General features: G+C 40.6%; 1 protein-coding gene across 1 annotated transcript in view; it reads left to right on the forward strand.

Annotated features, from left to right (window-relative positions):
• The window catches only part of clasp1a (cytoplasmic linker associated protein 1a), a 109,059-nt gene that overhangs the window by 57,235 nt on the left and 24,897 nt on the right, over positions 1-26,927 (forward strand). Inside the window, exons 13-28 of the mRNA XM_087829653.1 lie at positions 1,875-2,010; positions 2,105-2,175; positions 4,542-4,601; positions 5,076-5,153; positions 5,246-5,413; positions 5,859-5,905; positions 7,398-7,568; positions 8,884-8,907; positions 12,627-12,737; positions 13,137-13,163; positions 14,943-15,107; positions 19,992-20,096; positions 22,789-22,851; positions 23,609-23,712; positions 25,426-25,449; positions 25,989-26,233. Of these exons, the coding sequence (XP_087685779.1) occupies positions 1,875-2,010; positions 2,105-2,175; positions 4,542-4,601; positions 5,076-5,153; positions 5,246-5,413; positions 5,859-5,905; positions 7,398-7,568; positions 8,884-8,907; positions 12,627-12,737; positions 13,137-13,163; positions 14,943-15,107; positions 19,992-20,096; positions 22,789-22,851; positions 23,609-23,712; positions 25,426-25,449; positions 25,989-26,233 (1,599 nt within the window). The remainder of the gene's footprint in view (positions 1-1,874; positions 2,011-2,104; positions 2,176-4,541; positions 4,602-5,075; positions 5,154-5,245; positions 5,414-5,858; positions 5,906-7,397; positions 7,569-8,883; positions 8,908-12,626; positions 12,738-13,136; positions 13,164-14,942; positions 15,108-19,991; positions 20,097-22,788; positions 22,852-23,608; positions 23,713-25,425; positions 25,450-25,988; positions 26,234-26,927) is intronic.

A 26,927-nucleotide genomic window follows, 5' to 3' on the forward strand; every position in this document is an offset into this window, starting at 1 on the left:
GGGTTATACAAATGAAGAAGATCTGTTAAATAGCTAGGGGCAGTGTTATTTAAGATTTTATAAGTGAATAAAAGAATTTTAAAATCGATGCGAAATTTCACAGGGAGCCAGTGTAACTTGGTTAAAACTGGAGTCATATGGTCATGCATTCTGGCACCCGATAAAATACTAATTGCAACCGGTGAAGAGAGGAGTGGGGGAGGCCTAAATAGAGGGAGTTACAATAGTCCAGTCTAGAGGTAATGAATGCATGAATAAGCTTTTCAAGGTCCTTGGGGGAGAGGAAAGGCTTAACTTTAGAAATTTGACGTAGCTGATAGAAACCAGATTTAACCACAGTAGATACTTGTTTCTCTAATTTGAAAGAGCTATCCAGGAGTACCCCAAGGTCTCTTACAACGTTGGAGAGGTAGCTAGCAAGTGGGCCAAGGGTAACAGTTAGTTGGTTCAATGGAATATGGCTGTCAAAGACAATAACCTCAGTTTTACTGTCATTCAATATTAGAGAGTTTTGAGATAGCCAGGTTCTCACATCATGAAGACAATTAAACAATGTATGCAATGGATCTGTGACATTCAAACTCAAAGGGAAATAAATTTGAATGTCATCGGCATAACAATGGAAAGAAATAATGGAGTGTCAGCCCCAGGCCCAAATAAACAACGTTGTGTCAGGAAGTGCATCCAGCAACATGATTTGACTTTCTGGGATAACGCTGCCACCTTGTGGTAAAAGATAAATGATAAATGGCCTACATTTGTATAGCGCTTTACTCAGTCCCTATGGACCCCAAAGCGCTTTACGCTACATCCAGTCATCCACCCATTCACACACACATTCACACACACATTCACACATTCACACACTGGTGATGGCATCTACATTGTAGCCACAGCTGCCCTGGGGCGCACTGACAGAGGCGAGGCTGCCGGACACTGGCGCCACCGGGCTCTCTGACCACCACCAGTAGGCAACGGGTGAAGTGTCTTGCCCAAGGACACAACGACCGAGACTGTCCGAGCCGGGGCTCGAACCGGCAACCTTCCGATTACAAGGCAAACTGCCAACTCTTGAGCCACGATCGCCTCAGTGGTGACAGCTTTTATTAATGTTTGCAGAGGGGTTTTTACAAAAAGCCATAAGACCAGAATCTTTCTGCATGACACACTGCTTAGATTTCCCTGCCTGGCTGGGCTCAATTGGTCTGATTATGTTTATGACCACCCTGTCATTATACCCTGATAGTGAAGTGCATAGTCTAATCTTCAGACTTTTTTTTTTTTCAGCTGTGAAACTGTCAGTATGACAAAACAAGAAGTTTAAGTGTCTAATTGAAACCTTTGCCTATAAAGGCTCACTTTTAGTTCATCTTTACTGAATATTTTGTCATCAGGGTGTGACCAGATGAGCAGAGTACATGTCAGGATGATTCATTAAATCACAAGTGATTGCATTTCATGTCATTTTCATGGGTTTCTCTCTGGATTAGGGCTCCGTAAGGAGTCATTCAGTTTTTACTCATTGATCAACGTGCTTCTAATGGCTTTGATTAGCAGCGCTGACATTAACATGGATCCGTAACTGATGAGGTTATACAGTGAAATGCTTAAGCTAATGAAAACCAGTCTTGCAGCATCACTCTGGACTTACAAACATCCGTCATCCCGAGTTTAATCTGGCCCCGATGAGGTGGAACAGAGCAGAGAGGCACTGAAAGAGCAGGAGGCTGATGAATAGATGAGACCTACATGTATCCTATCATCCCTCTTAATGCCAGCACAGCAGACGTTTCCCATCATCCCTCACTCACTCCTCTGTATTTCTGCCGATCTGAAAGCTTTTTGCATTGTAACCATTTCTTTCTTTCTGCCAGACATTTGTCATCGATTCTCGGTAACAAGTTTGACCACGCGGCCGAGAGCGTCATGCCAACCCTGCTGAATCTCGTGCCCAACAGTGCCAAAGTCATGGCCACGTCCGGGGTGGCCGCCATCCGTCTCATCCTCAGGGTGAGTGATCTCAGAGCATTACTGCATGCAAATAACTGATCCTCGCAGAGCTGTCAGAAGAAATAATCCCTCCTGACATTTTCTTCTCTCCCAGCACACACATTACCCACGGCTCATCCCCATCATTACCAGTAACTGCACCTCCAAATCAGTCGCAGTCAGACGGTAAGAATGCCTTTTAAAATAAAACACACCAGCTGCAAGTTAAAAATAAAAGACAAGAATTTCAGTTTTCTTATTTGTTTTCCAATAAACCTGATTTTCTGTTAGGGAAAAATAAATCAAGATTAAAAAGAAAGAAAACTTTTAGGAAAAAAAGAGAAAATGTAGAAACTCAAGAACGGGGAGTAATCGGATAAAAACAAAATAAATATCAAATAAAGTAAAAAGCCACTTTACGTGTGTGTGTAAATATACACACACAGGGCTCTAGACTAACTTTTTGCCATGGGTGTGCCGGTACGCCTAACTTTAAAAAGTTAGGCGTACCGGCACAAAAGTTAGGCGCACACAAATTTTATAATAATTTATATAATATAATGTGTTTTTCTGGATACACTGTGCTTTTTCAGCATTCAAAGATTGATGGCTCTGTGTCAGAGCACTGGCTATGAATTTCAGAAGGATCAGGCCTTAACTTAACAGAAAAGTTAACAATAGTTCTTTTCCTATTACAGCTACATCCACTTCTGTCGTGCCTAGGCTGCTCACTGGGGCTGGGTATCATCACTGATTTCTATAGTCCATTCGATTCCGGTTTTCAAAGTCCCGATTCGATTCAATTTAGCCTCAGACAGTCAGAAATATTATAATTCTGATCATTTATCAGTACTGATACACATGAGACTTCATCAGAATTGTGAACATCACAGCAGATGCCTTTGTGTGAAAGTAACTGAGAATAAAACACAGAAAAACATGAAGGAGATTTTCCTGGTCTGGCTTTTTATAGCAGATAACCTTAAAAATATTCTGCAATATTCTGCATATAAAGTTTAAATTTCTTCTGTATTGAACAACAGAAATTAGGCTTTCTTGTCCGAGGTCATTTAAGTGAAAAAAAGAAAATAACAGCGCTGTAAACAACGGTAGACTGGTGGGTAATAAGCGAATTAATAATGCAGAAAACAGAGATTTGAGACGGGAAACTGTTCTTGAAGCACAGAGAGAGAGAGAGAGCTGTTTATGAAGTGTGATTTTAATAGTCGTGGAAGCAAAACAGCAAAATTCATGACGACATTGATCAAATATGAAGCGCAGTTTGCTGCTTCTTTTGCTGCTAGCTCGGTGAATTTTGGTTGGAGAGAGACAAAACCTGCAGCTCAGAATCAGCGCAAAAAGACGTAATCACAGCGCGGACCGGACGCATCAGAATCGCTAAGCTCCGACAGCGTGTCCGTGTTTGGGCCGTCGGGTGAGAAAGCCGAGAAAGAAAGTTGATTCTGATGCGTCTGGTCCACTCTGTGTTTACGTCTTTGTGTGGAGTCCGTGTACCTGCTCTCATTTGCTGTTTGGTTGTTGTTGAAATGGTTTTGTGAGCTTTAATCTGAAAATCGGGCGTTTCTGGCAAAACACAGTTATATTTAAAAGTCGATTCAGGATTTAATGAATTGATATCGCTTTATTCAAGCTACTCACCTCCCACTTCCACCTGCACTTTCAACTGGACCACGGCCAATCAGAGAGGTCCCGCCCCTTACTAGTCCATGATAGGGGCTTAATGTGTGTCTGTTGTTGACCACAGGGAAGGTTGCAGATTTTTTTTTTTTTTGCTACCCGAACAGTTGGTCGCACAGGTGCAACCAAATATTTTTTTTTAGTCGCACCACTGAAAAATTTGGTCGCACTCTAGAGCCCTGACACACATATACAAATCCAAACTGTGAGCTGGTTCCACTGAAGAGGAGCCTGAAAGCTGAAGGCTCTGCCTCCTATCCTACTTTTAAATGCTCTAGGAACCACAAGTAAGCCAGCAGTCTGAGGGCGAAGTGCTTTAAAAGAGAAAGAAAAGAGTTGCTTCCTAGTAGGCTAGTACTTAAATTGTGAATGTTAAAATGTATAATAATATGTCAATAGTAAAATTTCATTATATATCTTTTCTTTTAACTTTTAGTCATTAAAATGAATTTATTTTCAGAGGCATTAAAATATATATATATAAATGTATATACATAATGCAGTCATTAATGCCGCTGGGTTTTTTTAGATAATTTTTGAGGGCATGAGAGTTCATGTTCAAGTCGGAGCTTCAGCCACAGAAAGGTTATTGTTTACTTTAAATCCAGTGAAATGAATAATGAATGAATAAATACTCTGAATTACTTTGCAGATATACATTTTACTCCTCAGCCCTAAAGGGCTGTCGGGGTTATTAACTCGAGAACGGGGTGATGTAGAATTTTCAAATAAATACCATAGGTGCATTTAATAAAAATGTCAGACAGGTTCGAATCTCAGTGACCAAAGGTGTAAAAAAGTATAAGGTGTAACAGGTTAAAGACGTATTCATATAAACTTTCATTTCTTTCCAGACGCTGTTACGAGTTTCTCGACCTCATGCTGCAGGAGTGGCACACCAATACACTGGAAAGGTGAGCTAGTCTGCTGTTTCCTCCTGGAAGCATACTATATAAGAGTGTGTGTGTGTGTGTGTGTGCGCGTGCATGCGTGCTGCTGAGGTGCAGACGTGCATGCAGCTTCTTCTTCTACTCTCTCATGATGACATTTAGGTTGTTGAGCATTTGCAGTTAGCTGAGCTGGCTCGCCGAGCTGCTGATGAGGCCCGTTAAATTGATGACTCCTGAGCGAGCCATCATCATCATCATCATCATCATCATCAAGGGGCCTGCTTGCCATATATGTAACCATGGCAACCGCAGCGGGGACTTTAAAAAGCGGGTGAAAAGCCCCACGGGTGGCTACATTCCCTGCGGATCAGCAGAGGATTCAAACTGTAGGAGAGAGGAACGAGGAACTCCCCTGAGAGCTGTTTGTGCTTCACATCATCAGTACAGCTCGTTTCTGTCTTAACCGTTTCTTCTTGCCATGTTTCCTTACTATCCCAGGCACGTGGCAGTTCTCACAGAGACCATCAAGAAAGGAATCCACGATGCCGACTCTGAAGCCAGATCCATCGCTAGAAAGTAAGTGTCCTGTCTTAAAATTCAATGAGAAACTTTAGTTTGTTTTTTTGTTTTTCACTACACTGCCTCTTCTCTTTTTTTCCACCCTGTAGGTGCTACTGGGGCTTTCACGGTCACTACAGCCGGGAGGCAGAACATCTTTTCCAGGCGCTGGAGGCCACCTATCAGAAGGCCCTCCAGTCTCACCTGAAGAGCTCAGACAGCATCGTGTCTCTGCCCCAGTCAGACCGGTCCTCGTCGTCTTCGCAGGAGAGTCTGAAGTAAGAACCGCGCTGCTCTTTGGCTCCTACTCTCCTCCTGCTAGAAGCCCTTGTGTCCCTGTATTCTCAAAGCTTGAGCACACATATTGGATTTCACTGACTGATATGAAACCACTAATGCATCTGCTGTTTTCTGCTGTTTTGATAAAGATGTTGGTAATTACTGTCAGATGTGCAGCGGGTGGGTGAATCAATCGCCATCATTAATCCCGTTTGTAAGACTCCCTGTGGAGCGCGCTTGGGTAATGACCTCATGCTCGGCCCATCAGACCTGCAGCTGCAGTGGTCTCCAGTCTGAACTCATTTGTCCTTTGGGGTTATCCCAGTTTAGATGCTGATGAGTCAAAGCTTTTACTAGAACCTGAATTTGATAGTGCCAAAGTGGAGCCCACGCATTTTAATTTTATAAATCATGAGTCTTAGGTTGTGATTTTTCTTCCCCCAGCCGGCCACTGTCTGTGAAGAGCGTGATTGGAGGGAGCATGACGAGAAGTAAGTATCTTTTTATTCTATTCATCAGCGTGGAAAGGTTATAAAGTTGGTATAAAGGCTTCAGACTAATGGAAAGCTTCACAAAAAGCACAGATTCTTGAGGTCACAGGTTAAAGAGCTGGAATTATTTATTGATTCAATATTTTGAGTGGTGAAGAAGCAGTATTCTGCAGTATTCTGCAGCAGAAATCCACGTCTTCAGCTTTACTCTCGCTCTCTATGGTAACAAAGAGAGTGGTCTGTGAAGCAGCAGTAAATGAACTTCTCTTAACCTTTAAACTCATCAATCAGGTGCTCTGATAAAGGACTCTGATTGGAGGATTGAGGTGTATCCAGCGAGCAGGATTTCTGCATCAGAGACGAAGGTCCTCCAGAAATCAACCTTTTTGTAGCGGCTGAATATTAAATACTTTGGATGCAGTCTGAATGCGTCTGTTTTTAGTCACAAATATAAATAAAGCACTCACAATGATGTCTTGCAGCAACGATTTCCTTCAAAATGAAAGCAGGCCAATGATAACTTAAACAACTTTCTATTATTGAGGTGAAAAGACCACTGAAGTAGACAAGCCAGCAGTTGGCCATTCAACCTGCCCAACCTTTTTACTGGCCGTGGCCCATTGGAGCATTGGTTTTGATCTTAACAGATTTATTTTTAGATCAGTGAGACTGATCGTCTTTGGGTTTCAGTAGTGATGCATACACTGAACGTTTCCATTTTGAGTCGCATGCGCTGTGTCACTTCACGTTATCATTTCCCCTGGATCAAGATGAACAAGAACTCCTGAGATTTAAAATCGGGGATCTTGATGATGGGGTGTTAGAGGATCAATACAAGATGCCTCAGACTGAAAGATTGCACAAGTTCAGAGATGAGAGAAAAACATCTAAATTATGGAGCTGTGTTATGTGTGTTAAATTCACCTCCATTTATGGTGGAAGTCACGTTGCAGCAATAAAATAAACAGTTGAAATCTGTCACCACAAGGTGGCAGTATATCAGCAGAAGGGTTTATTGTAGATGCCCACCCAAACCCACATTACATTTACATTGTTCTGCCTTGAAAGTCGACTTATAGTCCGGTTTTTGATGTTTCTGTGCTGATTAGTAACTGTCTGTTCTGTCCTCTTCTGCTACATAACCAGCTTAAATTAAAGTTAAACTTAAAGTTATTTAGGTGCAACATGCATGTAGTGCTGTAAAAACAAATGCGTGCAGAATCTGGCAGTTGGCATGGAGTGGAAATTAAACCTAAAGAAAGCAAGAAGAACATTTAGATGATGCGTTCACAGTGTTTTACAACAGCTAGTACAGAGTTTTTTGCACAAGAATTAAAACTGAGTTAAAAGGAGTACAAGAATTCAACAAAAATGTCAGACTCTGGCTTTTAAACTCAGTTTAAGTGCTTTCGAAGTTCAGCCATGCTTCCATCTGAGTGTAGATTTGATTTTTAAATAGCCATGATAAAGTAACATCTGTGTGTTGCCACAGGTAAGCTTGTGGGATCCAGGGTGCCGTCCACTCCAGGATCCCTCCAACGCTCCCGCAGTGACATCGACGTAAACGCCGCCTCCAGCGCCAAGTCTCGTCTGTCCACTGTTCCCGCCTCCTCGCCGTTCAGCTCTGCAGCCGCTCTTCCACCAGGATCCTACGCCTCTTTAGGTAACTGATCACTCTCCTCCTTCTAACCCGCTCAAACCAAAAAGGAAGACCACTTTCTAGTATTCAGCACAAGTTGCTCACACTCTTATTTCTCAAAATGAAACATTGCGGTCTGCGTAAACGTGCACGAGGACAGATAGCTCCCCAGTAACAAACCATAGGATTCACCCAGTGAACAAACGACACAGAGTAAACAGAGGAAGTCTCGCAGATCCTTCGTTTAAGTTTGCAGAGTGAAGGAGTCTTATATATAATCAGCACACAGTGCCTTTCATTATTTTATTCAATATCGTACAATCGAGATGCATTGATTACAATTAGGTCTGGTTTTTCATTACGGGAGTTCAGTTTCATCATGTGATTATTTTTGTCATGTGTTACAGAGCTTCACCACATTTCAGAAGCCTCTGTCCTTGAACATAGATTTCTTGTACTAATAAAAATGATCTGCCTGGTATCACTCACTCTGACTCTGAAAAAACACTAGATATTTTATAAAAAATCCTGAACTACAGTCATTTTTAAATTTAATGTACAGTTAATGCCATTCACCTGACCGGTACTTAGATTTCTGGACAGATGAGCAGCAAGGCTATAGGTTTTTCTGAGGGTGATCAATCAGTTCATCTCTATTTTACAGTTAGAAGGGTTAAATGAGGAGAACACTGTTTTCCCTAGAAGAAGGTGACCCCTCTGATCCCATAATTTCCACCCGTCGTTGGGTGAATATGACACTAGTCGGATTTCCTGGGCGCCATGATGTTTAAAAGAGTAGCTGAGGGGCAAACTGAGCCTCTTCCATGTTACAGTAAGAACTACTAAAGCAGCAGTTTAGCAAAAGTCCCAAATAAACAGATTAGTCTCCTGTCATCTTGAGCTATTGAAGCATTTCTCCTGTAATCGGTGGCTTTTATGGAGCTGCCCGGGAATATTAATAACTGCTGATGTTGCCATTAGACTGTTCTGTCAACAGGAACTGTTTAAGTCCTCCACTGACACTTTACACAAATTGATTGGTTGAGGCTGAGTGGCCCCCTGCTGTGATGGCCGCCTGTTTAAGCTAATGCGAGAAGTTTAAGCCACTCCCTCCCAATAGATGAGATATTTTGTGTAATCTTTTCCCCGTGCACAAACTTCTCTCCCTGCCTTGTTCTCCTCTAATGAGTCCCCATGGCTCCATAATGACCCTAACTAATTACGATGAGGCCCCTTGCTCACCCACTCATGCCTGTTGCTACTTCAATTGCTACTAATGACTTCCTCTGTGCCTCTCCTCCCACTCTCTGCTGCACTGCCTTTCTTAAATGCCCCATAGATGGCACCCCTGGTAAAAGTGATGGTAAGAACTGTGTGTATGAGTGTTTCTCTTTTGTCAGATGTCACAATGTTTACATTTCCTCTTCATCTGTGCTCTCTTTTCCTCTCTTTATCCCTTCTAAGTAGTCTTCAGTTTTGTGGACCTCTGCATGGACTGTCTGCATGGATTTCCTCCTTCTGACTGTAACCCTAACAAACGGGTCACTGCATGAAAAATCAATCAGCGGCTACCACCTGACTCCCTCACATTTTTCTACAATAACTTCACCACGCTAAATTTGACCTCCATACTTTGAATATTCTCAGCGTTACAGACCATCAGAGTACATAAGTAAAATTGGAGCTTACTCATGTGGAAAATCTTATATTTGTGAAGTTATGAGGAATCAAAACTGCACTTTGAGGGTCAGTAACTGAGAAAATAGTCCTAGTATGAAGGCTTCACTCAATATACTGAAGTTAATGTACAAAAAAAAAAATCAGTTGATTTTGAGGCTTCAGGTCTTTTCTGATGTGGTTGATTTTTTTTTATGGAATGACCCAAATGTATCCATCAGCTGTCTAATTTGAACAGCAGTTGAATCCACTGTTACTGTATCATACTCTACAGAAAAGGTTCTCACGGTGCGCTGCAGCGTGGCATGCACTAAATGGGTCCACAGTTTGATTTCCTGTCACGGTGTCGCTACCTCCAGTGCCACTCATAGGTTTGGGGTCTCTTTGAAGTGTCCTCGTGTTGTTTAACGCTAATGAAAAAAGACACAAACCAAAAACTAACTTAGATTCTGATGACTTCAAAAAATAGATCACAGGAAAAAAACACATCGAATGAAAGGAGGGAAGGAAAAGCAACCTTCAGGCAGTAAACTGAAAGACAGACCAAGCACAAACATTCACAGTAATGGGAATAAGACACACAAGGCACACATCTGATCACACTTGACGTTTTCAGGTAACTTTATCAAGACGCATCTGCAGACTGTATACAAGTGTAACACAGGCACAAACTAATTGGTGCTCAATAATATCCAGATAAAGTCCTAGAATTTTCAGATGTCTTGGGTTAGTCAGACACTTCCATTTAAAAAAAATCAGGCACGGCCCTAATAATGCAAACATTAAGCCTTAATACAGTTTAAACAGGCAAGTTTTTTAAAAAAGGTGTCATTAAAGGGAACTGCAGTTTAATTCTAATACTAGCGGACCTAGTTTTCGAGTTAAGGTAACGCATTATCAACAGGCAGTAGCTTCAGCTAGTCAGTCAGTGTTACACCCATTTAAATTGTGTCAGAGCTGTAACGATAAAAACCAAAACGTGGCTGTAAACAACGGCTGCTCTGTAATGTCGTGCCAAGTGTGAGACGTAATGAGAGCTGCAGTCAGTCTCTGCAGCCCTCGCTCTGCAGGTAGGAGAGCGAGTGAAGTTCTGTTACTGAGCCTGCAGCCGCAGGTGGACGTGCACTGATGCTCACTGTACCAGCGGCGGTCTAGTATAATGCCTGAAACTGTGTAATAAAGAAGCTCAGCCTTCTTCCATGGATCAAGAAATGCAAACTGTGAGAGGAAGGAACAGTCAGAAAAATACACTCTGTGATTTTCCACAGAAAACCTGAGTGGTGTCATTAGTGTAGATGAGTTTAAATGGCCGATCAGATAAGGTTCTTTATGATCTGCTGTAAATCTCGATGAATATATGAAGAGATAATGCACACAGTCTAATCACTTCCTATACGCCTCAAGGGGATTTATTTTTAGCATGCTTTATAATCCCTGTTATCATTGTCGCCAGTTTTCAGGTGCTATTCTTGACGTGTTGCATAAGAGCACACTTTAGATGTTCTTGCTGAGTTGGCTTTTGCCCATAACTTATCGTACAATCGTTCAGTGAACCTGCAGACTAGGCGGTTGCAGCTGTCTTCACTTTTATTGCACCTCGCATTTTATAACAGGGCTGTAGAGGTGAGAAGGTGAAAACCTTTATTGCAGAAATACATTTGTATCAAAAGCAAAATAGATCTGCAGAAGATAAAAAGTTAGGATAGAAAGATATTTTAGCTTTTCTTCCACAAATGCCCTGCAGGATGGATTTTCAGTTACCCTTTTAGCTTTCAGCGATGCAAATAATTTTTGTTGCATATAAGTTTGAATGTTTGTTCAATTCAATCCCAAGACTGTAGAGAGCATGTGGGAAAATCCAAAGGTCACAGTTAGGGTTACTTATCATTGCTGAGGACTTAGACCTGTGAAGGTTATGATAATTAAAGCCGAACTGATTGTAACCTTTTAGCCTCCGGTTTATCAGTTCTTCTTGGTTGGAATTATGAAGGTTTATGATGTTGTCTAAACTCATAGGGCAGAATGCATTTTCATTATTGTGTAGAATGTGTGTGTACATGTTTAAAATATCAGAGTATTCTTTACAGTTATATAATCTTCTTTAGCCACAGAGCAGCTCTGAAGGATGTTCAGTGTTTGTTTAAGTCTCGGTCAAAAAGTCTGAAGATATTTCTTGTGGTTTCCGTTAGGGTAAAAAGGAAGTTGTTAGCTTTGCTTGCATAAGTTAATCCGAGACTTCATGTCAGGTAGGGAGGTTCAGCCTTGAGCCTAGCTTAGTGTTTTGGCCAAGGGGTGGATCTGACTGAGACACTCCATGCTGAGACAAGAGGAACATGTCAATCACAAGGTAGTCCTGCCTTAAAACATCTCATACTTTAAGGTCCTTTTTGACTCTAATGGGACAATAATTTCCAAAATGAACATCAGGTTTGATTCATTAAGACTTGAAATCAAAGACTGAGACCATAAGCAACCATAGAAGAGAATCCATGTTCAATGGACTCTAGAAACTCGAGAAAATACAACACGCACATTAAATTAAAACACCAGTTATTGATTACCATACTCTGTCAAAGCTGCTTTGTAGCTGGGTTGGCCTGCATGGACAGATGACAGTGACAGCACTTCTTACCATGAATGAAGGAAGCTTATTGTAATTACACAGAATTGTTTTGAATCCAAACTCTAGAACTGAAAAGTAATGCAAGGAATTACTAAACAGGCAAAGCAAATAACCTTTGACGATCACCACAACACACTCCGGTGACATGCAGCCATGCACTAAACTGCTGAACACGTCATTTTCAAACCCAAGACACCCTTTTTCAGAGCAAAAATCAAAGCAACATAGATACCCTACAATATTATAGAAATAAACCCAGTAATCCATTGATTCCCTATGAGAACCACGGGGCAACACTAAGACAGCAGGTAGACTCATGGACGATGACTATCTACTGATTGGGTGGGCGAGGGAACTTAGAGATCTTTCTTATTTCCCTTCTTTACATATGAACACAGAGTTTAAGTTTACCTTAAAAAATGACTTTTTAAGTTCATTTTAATGAAACATTGGAATTATGTCAATGTATGGTCTTTAAAAAGTCCTTTCCTGAATAGCACGAGTTACAGATTCAGGAATGCCTTTCCTGTCTGGTGGGTCACAAGAAACACTGAGAACTATTTGTGAACACTAACAAAGCCAGGTTTGTCTGTTTCCCCTTCATGTTTTCAGAGCAGCTCTGTCTCCTCATCCAGGTCTGCTTCATTCTGTTTCCTCAGACTTCTTCTTCTCCAGTGTCTCTGTCCAGGGCTGGGTTGAACCGCTGTCAGTCACTCCCATCTATTAAACCTTCTCCACCCCCCCCCCCCTCCCTGCTCTTTCTCCCTTTTCTTTTCATCCAGGTCGCGTTCGCACAAGGAGACAGAGCTCGGGCAGCGTTGGCGGAGCCAGCTCTTCTTCAGTGGTGGACAGCAGGGGGCGTAGTCGGGCCAAAGTGGTCTCACAGTCCCAGCGTATGTATAGACACCTCATGCACGTGCTTAAACAGTGATGTTAGAGTGAAATGTGAGCGTGAAGCTGTTTAACCAGCTTTTGCACATCCGGCTTTACAAAGCTGCAAAGCCTGCGCTGAACGTTCATTATTGTGCGCTGCTTCAACATCCCCTCGACATGTGTTTCTTCTGTGCAGTCTTGTGTTTTTGTGTATGTGCGCCTCCATGCATGCACGCTTTGTTGCTTTTGTGTGTGTTGTGTTATCTTTGTACGTTGCTTAGATCTGTGAGCTCACAGCTAACATGTCCACAGCCACCCAGAGTGCATGCTGGGAACAAATCAATGAACATAACCCCTTCTGTCTCATTCTGACTGATCTCGATCTCCACCCTGTCCTGCCTATCGCTTGCATCACCCAGGATCAAGATCAGCCAATCCCATCAGTGGTAAGGCCTCAGCTTCATCCAATCACAAGACAGATGCCTCACCTTTCATACCTGACTTATAGCATTGCGTTAAATCTTCATTGTATCCTCACTGTTTGGTCAGTAATATCAGTCAACCACCGTCTTTGCCCATCATAGTCTAAAACTGCACCAATTTAATTTTAGCGACTGGATGGATGGTTGGTTGGATAGATAGAGACTTTATTGATCCCACAAGGAAAATGATTGTGTTACAGCATTAGCCAGATAACGAATAAAATGGTACAGTCTACAATGAATAAACAACATAGTTAATTGCATATTAAAGGCCTTATACTTTAAGAAAGAATGCAAAAATGGTTTATATACAACAATTAAATTGAAGTTGGTTGAAGAAAAGTAAAAGTAAGACTCATCTGGTGCAAGAGAGTAGTGCAAATTGCATTAATAAGTGATACTTTATAAATCTAAGAAACAGCTGCAAGACAGTAAATTTGATGGGTAAAATTGGTAAATTGGTCAATTTTGGTAAACAAGCATTACCGACAATGCACTTTTCTCCAGTGAATGATCAGAAAACTACCATACTTGTGTCATCTCTTCTATGTCGCAGACATTAAACTGCTGCAGTTTATTCAAACTATGACATTTCAAATACGAATGCAAACGGTGACATCGCCAACGACAGCAGTGATTCGACGCAGTTCTATAAATTAAGTCCACTCTAAAGCTTTGCACGTAGTCTCGTGTGTCACCCTACAGTATCTGCATGTTTCTCACACTTTCCAGCTATTAGTAATTTTGTGAGGTTTTGTTGGGGTTTTTTTCCCACTGTGGAAGGCATTGTGTGTTCCCATTTACTTTGAACAAGTGTCCCCCCTTCCTTCACCCCACATGTCCAAGCTGTAAATTTTGTTTTTGATTGTTTAACCTTCAAGTGACCAAGTTACTGTGTGCCACATGTTTCCTTCCTACATGGTTTCTGTGAGGAAAGCTTTGTGAATTTTTTTAAAATCATTAATTTGTTGGTAATTATTCTATAGTTAGGCTTTTCATTTTCAGATATTTTTAGTGTTTCTCTAGAAAATCTGTGAAATCTTTCACATCTAAAAAAACAAAAAAAAAACAGACTTGTGGAAGTAACAAACAAACAGCCTGATGTTTCTGTAATTGTGCACATTTACTAAGCATTATCTACAGCAGTGTTTCCCCACGTTTTGGAGCCACAGCACATATTTCACATTAGAAAAATCACATGGCACCACCAAACAAAAGTGTCACAAAAAGCATATATTAAGATATTTCAGAGAGGAGAGTTTCACTGGTCCGGCCCACAGATTTTCAAAGTTACATGGTGGCCCCCCACCATGTAAAACTGGTGGGGCACATCACCGAGGAGTTTAACGTCCCTGTTTTAGATGGTCTGTCATGTAACAAACAAAACAGTGAATGGGTGGGACAGACAGACAGATCCATTACAAAAATAAAATAAAAGCAAGGAAAGAAAGTCTAAAATCTGATGGTCCCACTTGGCCGTTTTAGTGGCTAACACAGCTCGGTCACTTGATGGTTTACGACTGTAATTTACGTGTCTTTGAAGCTCTGTGTTGTGACTGTGATTCACCTTTAAAGATAAGTGATGGGTTTGTGCCTAAAATAGAAGAACACATCATAATCTGTCAGATTTATGGGCTGCAGTGTCCTCACAGGACTTCATCATCCCTCACTCATCCAAGCCACTATCTCAGCCACTTTTTTCCTGTTTGTCCTTTTTAATTTTTAATTTTTTTGTCCTAACAGCCGGCAGTCGCTCCAGCTCTCCGGGTAAGCTACTCAGTCACAGCAGCTACGGACGGATCCCTCGAGCCACGGCATCAGCCTCCACCACTCCGGCAGACAAGCGCAGCAGGATCCCTCGCAGCCAGGGCTGCAGCCGGGAAACCAGCCCCAGCCGATTAGGCCTTGGTAAGGACCTGACTCTGGAGCGGCACACTCGCTGCATTTACTGTATACGACAATAACATAGAATTAAACTTAAACCTTCAGAAACAGGAAAAGTTCACAGAAAGTGCCGGCTAGTTAAGGCAAACAGTAAAAGTGTACAAAAATATGGAACATAAAACTTCAGTTATGATGGCATTTAGAACAATTAAAAGTCAAATGTGATAGCAATGCAATAAAAAGCACAGCAAAAATTAACAAACCTGCATAAATAACAGTAAAAATGTAAATTAGGCCCCAGTTATGATAAAAGTAGAATAAACAAATAAGAGAATCTACACATTAAAGAGAATGCAGTATGAAACAGTGGACATAAACAACGGGGAGTCTGTGCACTGAGACACGCACGTCTCCACCAAGCATTGCAAACTGAGGGAATCCACGTTTCAGTAAATAATAATAATTAATTACTGTTATACTATTTATTTAGTTAGCATTTTTAAAATGCCTAGGCAGAGTTCTATATAGAATGCAATAAAAGAGCTTACCATCAGTAATAACGATACAATAAGGATGAACATTATTTAAAGTGAGGCATAAAGCTTCCATCAAAACATAGAACAATCAGAATAATATGACCTGTAAGTATGAATAAAATAAATAAAAAATATAAGTGAGGAAGAAAGTGGTAGAGGAGAAATAAAAACATGTGAAAAATATATGTTTAAAAAAACTCTTAAGGAGAGATTTAAGGGTAGATGTTCAGTCACATGCCTGAAGAATGTGTTAATGATGCGCGGCTTGTTTATAAAACCCTGAATATAAAGATTCTTATTAATTGAATTCTTACAAGTGATGATTTTTGAAATGGCTCCTGAAGCCAGCAGCAGTCTGTATTTATTTTATTAAACACACTTTAGTCCTGACTTGTTTCTGCAGTTTTCTGATATTTGATGCATAAATAGGAATTGTAATTGTGCAGGAAATGAATTGCTTATTTAGTGTCAATTTTAATGTGACATAACTGTGCAGAAGAAAAACAAGAAGCTGGCCCAGATGTCACACAGTGTTCCTTTGACTGGCTGCACGGCATTGACCCCTCAGGTGTGCTGATCACCATGTGTCACAGGAACACATGTACAGATAGCTGAAACTGGACTTTCCTATCTTTCTGATAAAAACATTAAGTCCTGTTTGTTTTGTGTGCTGTACATTTCCATGAGCGAGTTTATTGTCAGAGTGATGTATGAGTATAAATCAGTGATACAGTAAATTGCGATATGATTCCCGTCCTTAAATAATCACTCCTCACAGGTGTATTCTGACCTACGATATCTCACAACAGGGCCCAAAAATAATTGTAGTTAGAGATTTTTTTGTGTTTTTTATTGAAATTGTTTGGTTTGAACTTGTATTTGTTAAACTTTTGAGAAAAATTACAAAAGATGCTGCAGCCTGTGTGCAGATTACTTGGTGGTGTGAACAAAAGACCTCCTCTGTAAAAGAAAGATGGAAACCAAAACTGAGAGAACCACTAAAAAACAAACCCAAATAAATTTGTTGGCAGCCACATGCACTTCTGGACCATTTCCAGCATGGCTGCTTTTTTTGGGGGGGGGGAGGGGGTTTAGATAACTCTGTACAAGTTCTGTTTTTAATCCAGGTCCGATGGTTTCCTCTGAATATTCTTTCTCAGACGTTACAGTTACAGTTCACAGTCTGACCTTGGGAGACAAATTCAACCTAAAGAATATTTGGGGATGCAAGCATGCTCCTGGTCTCACATTTCACCTGCTGTCTTTATGAAAATCCAGAATAAAAATCTAAAATCTGATCAGTCCTACCCGCAGACACAGCTCTCGTCACCAGAAACATGTTCTCTGAAGTGGCGGAGCGGGGGGGGTGGGGCTTACTGGGCTTAAGCCCGGGTTGTTTTGTCAGAAGCCCGGGGTCTTTTGGAGTGTAATTTTTTCATAGTTAAATGTCTGGCTGACAACTGTATAAAACAAAAAACTGCACACAATATTCGAAGCACATAGTGCACACTGTGGGAATGTACGACTGTGCAAATCCCCCCTAATATTGGTATGATCCGAGCTCAGGCACTAAGCGGGGCGGGGCAGCTGCTGCCTACGAGTGCGCTGTTAGAGAAACGGAGCTAGGCAGACAGAGGAGAACTGAAGTTTGAACAGGTACCAAAGCAAAACATTCGTACTGTACAAATAATGTAAATATGACGGTGTATCACGAAAGATATCAAACTGATCACTTGACTCATATTACGTTACTTGCTCTTCGAGTGAATCAACAAACAGCGAAATGAAAAGCCGAACAACAACAATGCTGTTTCTTTAGAGAGTCTTAGCTTACATGTGTTTATTTCATATTTTCAGTTGTTTCCCTCCACGGCTAAATAAATCGGTTTCAGTAATGTACTGATATACAAGAATGGACATAAGGGGCTTCTTTCAAAGAAAAAACTCTGCAAAACAAGAGGAACTTCAGTACACAGCAGTATATTCACAGTTTAAACCAGATATTTACATACACTTTATGGAAAACACAAGAACATTTTTTTTACTGTTAAACATCAATTTAGAGTAAACTTGTTTTGTTTTGGATAAATAAATACTGAAATATCTTTTGAATTAGTTAAATGTCAGAATAAAGAGAGACAGAGCTGTCTATTTTTTATCACTTTCATCAAATTTAGGAGTACATATACACTAAGTTTATTGTTAATTAATAAGAAACTCCAGACGTTTCTATTCTGAGCTGAAGAAGCTTCTGATAGGTTAGTAGAGTCCATGTGAGTAAATTGGTGGCACAGCTGTGGATGCATATAAGGCAAAACACTGAGCCTGTTTCTTTAAAATGGGGAAATCAAGAGATGTCAACCAAAACACCTGGAAAAGTATTGTGGAGCTCCATAAGTGTGGCTCAATTTTGAATAGAATTTGGTGCCATTTACAATTAAGAAATACAGACAATTTATCTCTTTACTCTTAAAGTTAACAAATATGTTTTTTATATTTATCAATCTAAAAAAAAAAATAAACATTTAGTCTGATTTGATGTTACAATTAAAAAAGTGTTTTTATCTGAAGAGTGTGTAAATATCTGGTTTCAACTGTATATTTGATGAGAGGAACAGAGAGAGAGAGGAGAATGAGGACAGAACAGAGATGAACAAGAGCAGGTGAGACACACATGTTAGTCAAATGGTCGTTTACCAAAAGTATCACCGTATCATAGGTACTCTTGTATCTCGTACCTAGTGTTTCTTTTTAGGTTTGTTATTTTTCAAATTCTATATTTATTAAGTTATGCAGGCTTGTTTGCACAACAAGGCTAAATAATAATATAAACCTTTCTCAATCTAAATAGTGGACTTTGGTAGAATTAAAAAATAAATGTAGTGCAGGTCTATGATGATTTTTAGTGCTACTATCATCTAGTTCTGATTCTGTCTTGGTTAAGTCCTCAGTAGTCCTGATTTTGAACTGTTGTAGTCCTGTTTTAATTCTGGATCAGTTCTGGGTCTGGTTGAATTGGGGTTTAGTCCTCGTGTCTTGATACAGCCCTGACCTTGTTCTGCCTTGCTGCTTAATTAAAAAACTAGTTTAAGGTGTCCTGCACATGTGATATATATTTTTCCCTATATGAAGTCATTCTTCTTTGAACAAAACTCAAAACAGAGCCTATTACTCTTTCAGTCAAGTCTAATTTCTAATTCATTTAAAAAAAAATCCCACATGCATACCACCCTTTAGGGCTAAGCCCCGGGTGTTTCAAATGTCTGGCTCCGCTCTGGTTCTCTGTGAAGTTTAGGTCACTTTAAAACAGCAGTTCTTGACTGAGCAGTGTAAGTGAACAGAAATCTAAAGATAGCAGAGATGCTGTTAGTATTGTGGACGTTCCCAAGAAGATGATCTTTAATAATCTTGCTGTTTTATTTTTACTGATTTCGTGGTTCAGCACCTTAAGAATTCCTGTGCACCACACCTCTCCTCTCTGGCTGCCAGGCGCGGTCATGACTTTTCAGACTTACAGGTCCAAACTCTTATTGGTCATGAAGCTCTTTAACCCTCTATCAGTTGCTGGTTACCTGATGAAAGAGTATAAGTAAAAACCTGTTTGGTTTTTCTGATAAATTTGGTTTCTTGTCAAGTGTTTCTTTGTGTTTGTTTATAGATTTGATTTGAGATGGGAAAGAGGTCTTTATTTTCTTAACTTGCTCGTTTAAAATGCTGAATTTTCCTGTATTGTATTTTTTCTTCTTTACAAACTCGGGAATCCTGCTGTTTTGATCTGTTTCTCACAAGTTAACAGTTTGAAGCCTGGGCTCGTGTTTGGATCGAACCTTTCCTGGCCATGTGCTGTATGACTGACTCTCACTCACCCCTACTGTTGTTTGACATTTTCTTTACTCTCACCATTTCCTTCTAAATCTGCTTTTTTTTTTAAATCTCTCGTAGTCTCTCTGTATTAGCCGACTCAATGACAGAGGTCAAGAGTTTGACTCTATTGATTGGTTTATGAATCAGTTGATTTTCTGTGCTGTCATTTACACTGTTCTGCCGAAACTCATAAACATGGGCTGCGCAGAAATCTCCTGTCTCTAATGACCAACACATCGTTTTAATCTCTTCATGGAAAACCAGAGTTACTCACTTATTGTTCAACCACTTAAAACAGTTTATATTGTTGGCTATTACATGCTCCAGGACCCTCATTCGAGGCTTGATGCTTCCAGTATTCTTCTCTCTCTGTCTTCCTCTCTCCGAGCCTCATTCCCACCTTTTCTCCTATGGATGCACACTGACACTCCCACCTAACTTGTTGTCCTAACAGCCAGCCTGTGTGGTAAACCTCTTCTTCCTGCTGCTCTCCCCTACCGCACGCTAGCCCGGAGCCGCATTCCCCGTCCCAGCATGAGTCAAGGTTGCAGTCGCGACACCAGTCGTGAGAGCAGCCGTGACACCAGCCCCGCTCGGGGCTTCACTCCTCTGGGTGAGTATCTCCGAGCTCACGGCTGTCTGGACTCTCTCCTAGTGAGCTTACCAACTGAACAAAATGTACCTGATGCTTAAACGAGCCTCCTGCTCCAGTCTTCTATCTGGTCTCTTTGTTCTCTGTAGCATCTGAAATCTCTGCATGCCTTCCTCTGTGCATGAGCTGTGTCTGCTCTGTTTTTCTCTTCTTAATTTGATTGTTTTCCTATATAAGAGATTTACCTCAGTGTTTCTGTGCTGGGCTTTTTTTAAGAGGGATTGCTGTAATTGAAATAGTTGTAAGTGAAATGTGCAGATGAAGGGCTTCTTAATCTCTCTGCAGAATTTTTGAAATCTAAGCATAAACAAAGTAGTAAAAATTACTTCTGGGAAAAGCAGTAACCAATCGTTGTCTAGACCCTCCTCCAGTTCTTCCTGGATAAGGACAGCAAGATTTTCCTAATCCAAACTAAAGACACATCCTGGGTCTTCTTTGCAGGAGCAGCAGATCTACTCTGAGCTCCTCCAGAATGACTGACCTTGTCATCCTATTCTTAAGGCCACCAGTACACCCACTACATTGGTCACATTGCACGCAACCAGTGACGTAACCACACAGCCACATGTATTTATCCTCGCTGTTACGGCACAGGTAGCTGCTGCATTATTCTCCTGAACAACAGTTTTTTCCACAAACTTCATTTTTTCAAACTTAATCTCTGAACTTCTGTAGTGATACATCATTAAAACAGTCATGAGCACCAACATGTTCGTAGACTCGTGTCTTCAACCCAGCTGCAGTGGCACAATGCGTAGGATTACAGAAATCAAGAGGCTTGACGTCAAGTTTGTTGTAAAGAGGCATTCACCAGATGGTGGTAAAATGGTGCCCAGAGAGCTCAGCCGCCATATGAAGCTCATTCTCAACACTTGTATGCATAATCTTATTCACGGAGTTATTACCCCTAATTCACGGTCACAGATTAGGGTATGAACATAGCTTGACCAGCTTCACCTTCATGCTCAGCTGTCTCTTCAACACAACAGCCGGACACAGCATCCACATCCTCGCAGATGTTTCATCAATCCAGCTGTCAATCTGTCTTCCTAACATGTGAAAAAGACCTGGAGATGTTTGAACACTTGCATAAGTGGGCAAACCACTCACCTCAGATTCAAAGTGTTTTCTTGATAAATACAAAGGGAGATGCATGGATTGGCTCTCCTGTGGGTCCACCACCTGCAGGAGGAGGGGTCCAGTGTTTTGTGGATCAGGTAGTGGTCAAATGTGGAGGCCTCTATGGACTTGATATCCAATCTCACTAGTTCCAGAGTCCATCATAGACATGTTTGCCAATTAAATGGTGAGAAATGCCTTTGCCTCTGCCGTATGCAGACCGGTCCCGCTTACTGTCATCACACCATTCTCTGCCAGGAAAATCTCTCAAAATTTCTTTGGAACCAAACCCAAAAACTCTAAACTGTGAGAGTACCAGCATCTTTTTCTGTTCTCTGTTAAATAATTTTTTGTTTTATGTTGCTCTGCCAGCAGACACAGTTCAGTTATTCATTTTGGTGCCTTTTCACAGCTAATATTTTGACTTATCACGGTAGAAAAAAAATAAGTGAATGGATATCGGTTGATTCCATTTTTTCCAATTATTAGAAACATCAGTGTTTTTCTTACTTTGAAAAATCAAAATGTGTGCTGGGAAAAAGGCTACATGTTTTCACCGACGTTTAATGTTAAAGTTCTTTGTTGTTATGACGGGCAACACCTCCTGTTATCCTGTACACGTGACCTGTTTTTACTCTGCTGAACTGATCTGAACGATATGACAGTGTTTGCACAGGTTAAGAGCAAGAAATGGAGCTAAAGCAGGTTTTCTTCAGTTTTATGTCAAATCATAACACTTAAAAGTGTAATATGCAGAATGGTTAGATAATGCAAAAAGGCAGATTTATGTTTCAGTTTGGCTGGAAAGGGTAACGTTATGATGCCAGAGTGGCTTAAACCTGCAAGTCTGATTGCATATTGTTGTCTATGAGAAAATAAACACTTCCCTGATGAGTTTCAGTCTCAGTCACTAGTTTCAGGTATTACTGAATAAAACGTGTTGTTCGTTTTGGACATTTTTATGACATTAAACTCAGAATGGACAAAATCACTAATGTAAGAACAAGAGTTGCGTTCTTTACTAGCCAAATATTTTTGACACACTCCCAATTCATTAAGCTCTGCCAAGATGCAGCCTCAGGGTGAAAAATCAGTCAATCAAACAAAAAGCAGTTCATCTAATGTCCACTAGAGGCTCCAGCAGCACGCGTGTCCACATATACTCCCATATAGACTTAGACACCAACATTAAAATGTCCAACTTTACAGCAGAAATCAACATGTTTACAGATAAACAAAGAACTGGTTTGGTCTCCATGTAATAATTGTAACATTGTTTTGTTTTGTTTTGTTTTTTCTTTTTTTAAAGTTGGACGTTTTAATATGATAGCAATTAATTCACTTTTGGCTTCAAGTGGACTTGAGAGGAACTGCAGTTTTCAGGACTGCCTGGGAGCCCATTGAGCCCAGGAGGAGGTGCTGAAGCCAGTGTTGCATGAAGCTCAGCCCAGCAGAGTAAAAATGGCTTCTGTCTGTGTGTTTGCACCACTAACCCTTTGGTCCGGATGTTGCCCACCTTTCGTTTCCCTCGCAGCCTCCCGACGTCACTCCCGTTCAACCAGCGCTCTCTCCACAGCCGACCCCCACGGCCAGTCAGGTGACCTGCATGATCAGATTCCCCAACTAGCCAAGCCGTTTTCAGTTTCCTCCCATTTTTTTTTAAATATTTCACACAAATCATGCCGGCCAGCATGCTTCTGTGGATGTGTACAGTGACGTGACTGCAGGCAACATTTATAGTTGGTTTCATGTTCCCTGCTCAGTATTTTATTCAGTATTTTTGTAATTGAGCATGTAAAGGGAAAATTTTTATTTTATTTATTTTATTTTATGATCTTGATACATCGTTCACTCTTTTGCATTCCCGGTGCCTTATTTTTCTTATATTTTTTCTAGCTGTGATTTATTTATTTATTTTGTTTAATTCAGTGGCCTCTAGTGTGTTTATAGCTGCAGTTAAAATTTTTTGTGCTAATGTGAAATTTGTTTCATGGCATTAAATATCTTTCTTTTAAATATATTTTTTGTTCGTTTTTCCATGTTTTTTCCTATTTGGTGAATTGCTGGTTTCTTAAATCCTTCTTCTTCCAAGGGATAAGTATACAGCCGCTGTGATGCATGTCTGTGCTTATTGGCCGAGGGCCTGGTCACCTGCTGTTTGGGTTTTTCTTCTATAAGATGTTGCTTTTCTTTTTGCTTTTGGTGGTTGGAGCCTTAAATATATTTTCAGCTGTTATTTCACAGCATTTTTCTTTTTGCTTGAAGAGACCAGTAAGTAAAAGAAGCAGGTAAGTAACTGTGTGCATTTGTGCTTTTATTCACCTTCACTTTACTGTCCTCGTTTCTGTTTGCAGACCGGTACGGTTTGGTGCATCAAGCGAGAATTTCTGCATCCGTTAATGCAATGAGGGTCCTAAACACCGGCACAGAGGTGGAGGCAGCAGTCGCTGATGCTCTGGTAAGTTGATGGTTTTTGAGAGAAAAGACGCATAATTGAAAATTTGGGATTAACATTAAAAAATATTTTTATATTAAATTAACACGACTGAATGTTGCATAGCAAACAAAAGGACTTGTCTCTACTGGCAACACTTTTAAGAAGTTTATCAGTGTGGAGATATATTGTGTAAACGTTTATCATCAAGTATGAGATATCTTATCTTTTTGGCTTGTGTTTATGTCTGTCCCATTCTTGTGACATTGTCACTTACACAACTAGAGAATTAATTGTTCCCCAGTATTAGAAAATGGATGTGGAAACTATTAGATTTAAAGTCTGTCTGATAAGATAAAATGTTTAAATGAGCAAGTGAAGTCCGGGCAGTTGGTCATTTACCTGCATTAATGGTTGCATGTCCTTATTCAAATCCACACTGCATAGTTTCATGTATAAAGTCTTAAATTAGTGCACATTTTTTTTCCAATCAAAGAGATAGATTGGAAAATTGTTTATTGCTGCTTCAGCGTTCCCATTATGTGGGCACTTATCAAACCTCTGACCGTGTGTAATGTTTAATTTTTCTACTGCGAGGATGAAGGTTTGACATACATAAACACCAGTCAGCAGCAGGAGTCGTCTCAATATTACCAGATGAAAAAAAGAATAAATAAAAAAAATCTACTGTTGGGGGGTAGCTAGCTAGCATAAACTGCTAGTCTCTCTATGTTTTCCCCTTTTTTTCCCTTATGCCCAATCAGTCAGGCAGATGACCGCTCCCCTTGTCCTGTTTGTATTGGAGGTTTCTTCCTGTTAAAAGGGAGTTCGTCTTCCCCACCGTCAGCAAGTGCTGCTTACAGAAGATTGTCTGTTTTGGGGGATTTTTGTTTTCTCCAACATTGTTCGCGCTTTACCTTACAGTATAACACACCTTGAGATGATTGTTGTTGTAAATTGGCACTAAATAAATGAAATAAAATTTAATTGGCTATAAGTTGTATTTACCAAGAGGGCTCTCATGAGATGGTCCACAATGAGTAAGAGTGAATTTGGTATTTTAGTTTTTAAAAAATACAGTATTGCATTAACTCCATTTTTGATGTAGCTGGTAGTGTTGCATGTTGATTGGTTATTTAGCACACATGTTCATATAAGCACCTGGTTGCACACACTTTGTTAAACATTAAATTAAACCCTTCTCTCACCCCAACCGGTCGTGGCAAATGGCCGTCCTTCCTTGAGCCTGGTTCTACCGGAGGTTTCTTCCTGTTAAAAGGGAGTTTTTCTTCCCACTGTCGCCAAAGTGCTTGCTCATATGGGGTCATATGATTGTTGGGTTTTTCTCTGTATGTATTATTGTAGGGTCTGCCTTACAATATAAAGCTCATTGAGGCAACTCTTGTTGTGATTTGATGCTGTATAATTATCCAGGTACTTACGTGTCACTTGTGCAATCTTAATTAGTAAGTGTAAGTATGGATGCTCAGGCCGCTGTGAAGACTTCCTTTACTGCTAAAATAGTAGATGTCACCAAACTTAACAATCATTCTGACCTTTCTTCAGGAATATGGAGCTCCATGAAAAAGTTTTACGTTTACTAAGATCAGATATATTTCTAACACGTCTCGTCACATGTGTGTTGCACGCAGAAAAATGGACTGCACTCTTTCTTTGATCCTCTTTTAAACGTTCCCTTTCTCCTCTTTTCCTCTTGGTTGTTTGTTACCATTTCAGCTTTTAGGAGACTCCAGGAATAAGGTAGTTGGTCATTTTGCATTTCTGTCCATGTATCCATGCCATCATGCACTAACCAAGTTAAGAAAACAGTAATGCAGCTTGCCTCATCATAATCGCTCCTCCACCCCAAAGCCGCCTTATTTCTTTATTTTTCTTTATTTTTTTGTTTCACTTTGAATGTTTGTCCATCGCATCCCTGATGTGAGCATCTGTGGTACCAGAGCAGAGACACGTCTTTGTGGTATAAATGTGTTGAACCTCATTGTTTTGGCACATTGCTAATTTTTTGAGATAAGATTAAATATGCTCTTCTGTTTGACGTGTCCCCCACTGCAAGGCCTTTGCTTACTTGTGGCACTGCTTGACTGGCTTTTTATAGGAAGAATGAAGGAAAATGCTTTAAAATGTATTAGAAGAATTTTATATCATCTACGTACAAATTTGGACTTTTAATTTTCTTAAACTGTTGAGAAAACCGCATGGCTACCAGATGCAACAGGCAAGCTTTTATCAAGATTGTTACCTCACAGCCGGTCAGTATTTCGGTCTTTCCTTCTCAGAGGAAGACATTGAGACGGAGGTACGAATCCCCGGGGATGTACTCTGACGACGATGCCAACAGCGACGCATCTAGCGCATGCTCGGAGCGCTCGTACGGGTCACGAAATGGAGGAATCCCACATTACTTGCGCCAGACGGAGGATGTGGCTGAGGTCCTGAACCACTGTGCCAGTTCCAACTGGTCTGAGAGGAAGGAGGGCCTGCTGGGCCTGCAGAACCTCCTCAAGAGCCAAAGAATACTGAGGTGGGAGCGAGCTGTCTGTGGGGTATAAAAATACATATGCAAGAAATATGTGCTTTAGTATTTGGGGACTAGTTATTGTTATTATGATCTTTCTCCAGAGTGGTTCAAAGGTGCACACAAAGTGCATTCAATAATTTCATTATCCAATAAGAATCAAAACTTAAATTTCAAGTTGTCCGATCACCCTCTGCTTTCTGTGAAAAAATATTGTAGCGGGTACAGCTTGAACTCTAGTGGGTACAAGGTGCACTAAAAACACAAATACAGTCTTTGTTCACCACCCGCCCAAGTTGCCAGATTTGGGTCCCTGCGACTTTATCCGCTTCCCAAAATTGTTTAAACGTAACCTGAAAGATCACAAAGAAGATTAATGGGGGCAGAAGGTGACTTTCAGCAGCGTATCTATAAATGAAAGTTTGGCGATGCATTCGCAGATGACCTTGAACGGGAGATCGGCCAATTGAAATCAGATAAGGGTTTTTTTTCGAGGCAGCTTCTCTGAACTTTGGTCACCCAGTTAGTTACGCAATGTTTCCCATTCACAGACTTTACTTGGCCGGCTGTTCAGGTTTATTAACAGCTACCCAATTGTTTTTACACCTTATTTTTTATTAATTCACATTTTTTTCTTTTGTGAATAATTTCCTCGCTCTCATTTTGAAAGTTCAGCCACCGCTAACCAGTCAGCCTCACC

The sequence above is a fragment of the Neolamprologus brichardi genome, chromosome 16 (genome assembly GCF_056152115.1).
Source record: "Neolamprologus brichardi isolate AB-2024 chromosome 16, ASM5615211v1, whole genome shotgun sequence".
In the NCBI taxonomy this organism is placed as follows: Eukaryota; Metazoa; Chordata; class Actinopteri; order Cichliformes; family Cichlidae; genus Neolamprologus; species Neolamprologus brichardi.